The 6261-nt window shown below is 35.9% G+C and overlaps 1 protein-coding gene across 2 annotated transcripts in view; it reads right to left on the bottom strand.

Annotated features, from left to right (window-relative positions):
• Nucleotides 1-1700: 1700 nt before the first annotated feature.
• PPARG (peroxisome proliferator activated receptor gamma) overlaps nt 1701-6261 on the bottom strand; it is a 113247-nt gene continuing 108686 nt past the window's right edge. For both annotated transcript variants that reach the window (XM_053689013.1, XM_053689014.1), the window contains one exon: nt 1701-2183. In XM_053689013.1, coding sequence (XP_053544988.1) covers nt 1936-2183 — 248 coding nt within the window. In that variant the 3' untranslated portion in view covers nt 1701-1935. The remainder of the gene's footprint in view (nt 2184-6261) is intronic.

Genomic DNA, 6261 nt, shown 5'->3' with positions numbered 1-6261 from the left:
GACAGCAGTTTTTGATTGGTGGATGAATTTATCCACCAATCAGCAAGGACAACCTAGGTTGTTCACCAAAAATGGGCAGGCATTTAAACTTACATTCTTGCATTTCAAATAAAGATTCCAAGTGAATGAAGAAAATTTGATAATAGGAGTAAATTAGAAAGTTGCTTAAAATTTCATGCTCTATCTGAATCACAAAAGGAAAAAAAAATTGGGTTCAGTGTCCCTTTAAGTACCACAACCCATTAAAATGTGCTGAATTTGCAGTGAAATCAGATCTCCTTATGTTATCACTTTATATACACACACACATATTTCCTTACCTTGTTTCTGTCTGTATACCAAAGTTCTATACCGAGAGAGAACATTTGAAAATTAACATTTTCATGCTTCTCTCTCCTACTTCTCAATGTAAGTGTAATTTCTCTGCTGGCTATGTTTACATAGCTTTTCTACAGGCAATACATTTTTCAGTAAAGGTGGGGATAGCAAGGCCAAAAACAGTTATTTCAAATGTCAATATAAAAGTAAAAGATATATTTGTTAACAATGTTTCTTTTGATTTAACAAACTTACTAAAGGAGCACTGGGTCATATCCCTTTAAAGAGGAGAACATTTTACAGTACATTGTCTCTTTTAAAGTACATTCAAGGCAAACATAAACTAGAATTGATTGGATAGAGCATGACATTTTAGACAACTTTCTAATTTACTTTTATTACCAATTATGCTTAGTTTTCTTAGGTGAGCTCAGGAGCGTGCATGTGTAGCTAGCCATCTGGCAGCAGTGTTTGCCACATTGTTTATAGCCATGTTATACATAGTTTACAAACATTGCTGCCATAGACAGCTATAGACACGTGCACGGTCCTAAGCTCCTATTAGCCTACCTAGGTTTAGTCTTCAACAAAGGTCAACAAGAGAACAAAGACAATTTGACAATAGAAGTTAATTAGAATGTTGTTTAAAGTTGCATGCTCTGGGGCCAATCTATCAAACTCCGGATGGAGCTTGAGGGCCCGTGTTTCTGGCGAGCCTGCAGGCTCGCCAGAAACACTAGTTATGCAGCAGCGGTCTAAAGAACGTTGCTCCATAACCCTGCCCGCCTGCTCTGAGCAGGCGGATAGACATCGCGGGAAATCAACCCGATCGAATACGATCGGGTTGATTGAAACTTTCTTGCTGGCGGAGGATTGGCCGCGAATCTGCAGGGGGGCGGCGTTGCACCAGCAGCTCACAAGAGCTGCTGGTGCAATGCTGAATACGAAGAGCGTATTGCTCTCCGCATTCAGCGATGTCTGGCGGACCTGATCCACACTGTCGGATCCGGTCCGCCAGACCTTTGATAAATATCCCCCTCTATCTTATCTGAATCATGAAAGTTTAATTTTGACTTTACAGTGAATTTTTATCTTAACCCATTCACGCCGTTAGGACGTTCCACCCCCATTCCAAGCTTTTTACAACGTTAGGATGGCATGAAACATCCTACCTTATATGCAGCCACCCCCAAAATTGGACGGGGGGTGTCCCTAGCATCATAGGCAGTCCTCCATGATCCGATCCTGGCCTTAAAATCATGTGATCGCATCTACGATCCTGTGATTTCCTTCTGATGTTAAAACTTTGATGCCGGCACGAAGGGGTTAATACAATCTAGTTTTCTACAAACATTTACAAACAAAATACACACAACTTTTTTTTTTTATAATAGACACTTTAATATTTAAAAAAACAAAAACGAAATGTGCATGTGCTTTTATAAACTGGTTGCATATAGTAGACCTATTCTAGTAATGATTTGTATCATTCCATAAGGCTGTTTCACAGTAATATCTTTGGCATTAACTGTTGGTTTTTTTTTATTCCATAAAAATAGTGCAAAATGTAGAAAATACATCATTAAAAAAAGCCGGGGGGGGGGGGGAGGTGGGGGGTCAGTAAAGATCTTTGTAAATCTCTTGCAGGAGTGGATGAAGGCACATATCGGCTTCAGTCTTCTTTATAATTTGCAACAACTGAACGTGTTCTGTCACAACTTGTCTAAGGTCCGTCATTTTTTGTAGAAGTTTAGCAAATAACTGAGAAGAGTCTGGGTGATTGAGTTTCAACTGTAATTCTAACACTTGTAGCAAACTTTCTTGGATATCTTCAATAGGTTTTACATTTATTAATCCAGGTCGGTCTGAAAAATAAAGACAATAAAACTCGTTAATTTATCATAAATGAAAAAAAAACTGTATTTTTCTAAATATTGGCAATGTCAATAAGAAGAAATTTGCAGAGGAAAACAGAATATAAGAGACACGAAAGTGCAAAATAAAAGGTTCCAATGTGTTAAATTGTAATTGTGCAATAATAAAATGATTTAACTATGTGTTTAACCAGTATGAGTGGAACGCTATAAATTGCTCTGGCATCTTGCGTCAACTGTGCTTTTTGCCCGCATAGGGTAACACACACATTACAAGTTGAAAGTAAAATGTTTTTGCATGAGCGCAAACCCCGATGGGCGCAAAAACACAAACTTCAAATTTCCCCATAAACTTCAATGGTGCACGAAGAGTGAAAAAAAAAAAACGAACCCCTTTAGTTGCGCGCAAACCTAACCCGACATGAAATATGAATATTTCACATTACAATGGTCTTCACATAGAAGAATATGTTCTATTTATTCTTAAATAAATATTTGTATATATATATATATATATATATATATAGATGGATCTCTCTCTCTCCATATACTATATATATAGGAATATCTATTTAAAATTGCATAGAACATATTCCCCTACATATGTACGGTAAATACATAGTAAAAATCCTTTTTTAAATATGAATATTGCATAAATATGTTTTTACATGTTTTCATTTACTTAAAGGGACACTGAACCCAATTTTTTTCTTTAATGATTCAGATAGAGCATGCAATTTTAAGCAACTTTCTAATTTACTCCTATTATCACATTTTCTTTGTATCTTTATTTGAAAAGCAAGAATGTAAGTTTAAATGCTGGCCCATTTTTGGTGAATAACCTGGGTTGTTCTTGATGATTGGTGGATAAATTCACCCACCAATAAACAAGTGCTGTCCATGGTACTGAACCAATAAAATAGCTTAGATGCCTTCTTTTTCAAATAAAGATAGCAAGAGAACAAAGAAAAATATGTATTTATGTGTTTATATGTGTATATACACATATAAATACATATGTGTACACAAACAAATATATATATATATATATATATATATATATATATATATATATATATATATATATATATATATATATATATATATGTGTGTAAATCCATATTTAGGAGTCAATTTATTAAAGACCGGGACATGCATATCCTGTCGGCAATTAACATTGCACAAGCATTTCACAAGAAATGTTTGTGCAATGCCACCCCCTGCAAATCTGCGGCCAATCGGCTGCTAGCAGGGGGTGTCAATCATCCAGATTGTATCTGATCAGGATGATTGCAGTCTGCCACCTAAAAGGTGTTGGACAAGCTAAGGGCTGCTTCTTAAGTTGCAGGCGGAGCAAGCGGCATCGGCTGCTTGCTAAATCTCCTCCTTAGACTCGTATTTGTGTGTATCTCAATGTTAAAGCCCTTTGCAGTACTTTGTTTTTTCTAACACCAGAGATCTTGTATCTTTAAAACTTTATAACTTTTTTATATATTTGTTTAAATATTTTTTATTAGATAGTGTTAATACTAGTGTAACTGTACTTTTAATGCATTTTTGATGTGTTTTGTGCACCTTTTTTGACTTGCGTAAACATTAACCAGAAGTCGTGATATCCTGACACGCATTAAATTCAATTGCGCTCAAGTACTTTTAACTTGTAACACATGCCCTACTTCCGATGCGCGGAAAGAGCCACGAGAAACCCCTTATCGCTCGCACACAACAGTTAGTGCGTCACTCGTACTCTAGCCCTTAAAAAGGTTATATGCATAGTTAAGATTCTATTTTAGGCATGTCTAGTACAAAAATGATCTTGTTAATACTAAAAACAAACAATGAAATGGTTACTCAGTGTTATGTAAAATTAACCGGTAGTACGTTTTGTTACTGACATGCACTAATTTTCTAGGAAAAAGCAAACGTTACTGGCGTCCAAATACTGCAGCTTCTCGTGCAAATACAATTAAAAGGACATGAAACCCAATTTTGTTTTCTTTTATGTTGATAAACAACCTTCTAATTTGCTTCATTCTCTTGTTATCCTTAGTTGAGGAAACAGCAATGCACTACTGGGAGCTAGTTGAATGCATTTGGTGGGCCATTAACAGGAGACATAGATATGCAGCCACCAATCAGCAGTTCCTAAGTCTACCTAGGTATCCTTTTCAGAAAAGGATACCAAGAGAACAAACCAAATTAGATAATAGCAGTAAATTGGAAAGTTGTTTAAAATCACATGCTTTATCTGAATCATAAAGAAAAAAAAATGGATTTCCCTGTAAACAGACCTCCCAACTGTCCCTATGTGAAAGGGACAGTCCCCGATTCTGAGCACTGTCCCTCTGAGACAGCCAAATGTCCCTATTTCCAGAATTTCCCTTAGCCCCACCCACAAAATGTTCAGACACACCCACATATCTGCCCTGACACACCCACAGACCACCCAGACACACCCACAATCCTGACCACTAATCCCCCCATGATCCCTCGACTCCCAACAGAGCTCCACTCACAAAATGGTGATGGGCCCCTATCAACCTCCTGTGTCCCAGATACTTAGCCACAAATGTTGGTTGTTATGCTTTAAATGTGAACAATCTGAAGATTATAAATTAGCAATTAATTGAAATCAAAACATATTTCTGTTTATTTCTCCCAAAAATTATTATTAATTCATGAGATTGTGTCTATTAAAGTAAGTTATAAACTTTGTTAAATATTTCATGGAAAATATCCAGCGTGTTAGAATCTAAATGAAAATCTTTGCTTGGAACGGATTTAGTTCAGTATTCAAAGCCAAATGACAGATCTATTATCTTGGTTAGATTATTATATCAAAACATCATCTGATTTTCACTGCACAAAGAGGTCTCAAAGCAACAAGTAAAAAAAACAACAAATGGCTCTACCGATTTCTCAACAAGAAGGTTTGCTTGATTAGCATAATGTTTGAAGATTGTATCAAAGTTTTGAGCTAAACATTAAACTAGATTCTCCCAATATTTTATTTAGCGCACTCTTATGATTCAGATAGAGCATGAACTTTTAAAGAACTTTCCAATTTACTTCCATTAAAAAAAGTGCACATTATATTTTTATATTTACACTTACTACTGAGCATGTGCACGACTTTACACAATATACTTATATGCATTTGAGATTGGCTGATGGCTGTCACATGGTAAGTGTATGCATTTGTGATTGGCTGATGGCTGTCACATGGTAAGTGTATGCATTTGTGATTGGTTGATGGCTGTCACATGATACAGGAGGAGTGGAAATAGACATAACTGAAATTTTGTCAGAAAAAAATCTACTACTCATTTGAAGTTCAGACTAAGTGCTGTTGCATTGTCTTGTTATCATGCATGTGTTGCTTATGCAAATCTACTGTATTCATTGGTCCTTTAAAGGGATATAAAGGTCAAAATGTAACTTTCATGATCCGATAAAGCATGTGATTTTAAGATACTTTTCAATAGTTTCAATGATGAAATTGACTTCAATCTCATTTGTTGAAAAGTATACCTAGGAAAGCCTAGCAGCAGCAATGCCATACTGGGTACTAGCTGCTGATTGCTGGTTGTGCACATACGCCTCAACAGCAGTGTTTAACTAGGTCTCAGCAGTGCATTACTGCTTTGGACCTCACTTTAAAGGGACACTGAACCCAAATTTTTTCTTTCATGATTCAGATAGAGGATGCAATTTTAAGCAACTTTCTAATTTACTCCTATTATCAAATTTTCTTCATTCTCTTGGTATGTTTATTTGAAAAGCAAGAATGTAAGTTTAGATGCCGTCCCATTTTTGGTGAACAACCTGGGTTGTCCTTGCTGATTGGACTGCACCAATAAACAAGTGCTGTTCATGGCTCCTTAGCTTAGATGCCTTCTTTTACAAATTAAGATAGCAAGAGAACGAAGAAATATTGATAATAGAAGTAAATTAGAAAGTTGCTTAAAATTGCTGCTCTGTCTGAATCATGAAAGAAAAAATTTGGGTTCAGTGTCGCTTTAATGATTCAGATTGAGAATTCACTTTTACAAAAAGTTTCCAATTTACT

This window comes from Bombina bombina, chromosome 7, assembly GCF_027579735.1.
Source record: "Bombina bombina isolate aBomBom1 chromosome 7, aBomBom1.pri, whole genome shotgun sequence".
Classification (NCBI taxonomy): domain Eukaryota; kingdom Metazoa; phylum Chordata; class Amphibia; order Anura; family Bombinatoridae; genus Bombina; species Bombina bombina.
The sequence above is the reverse complement of the archived record's forward strand: the minus strand, read 5'-3'. Positions and strand labels throughout refer to the sequence as shown.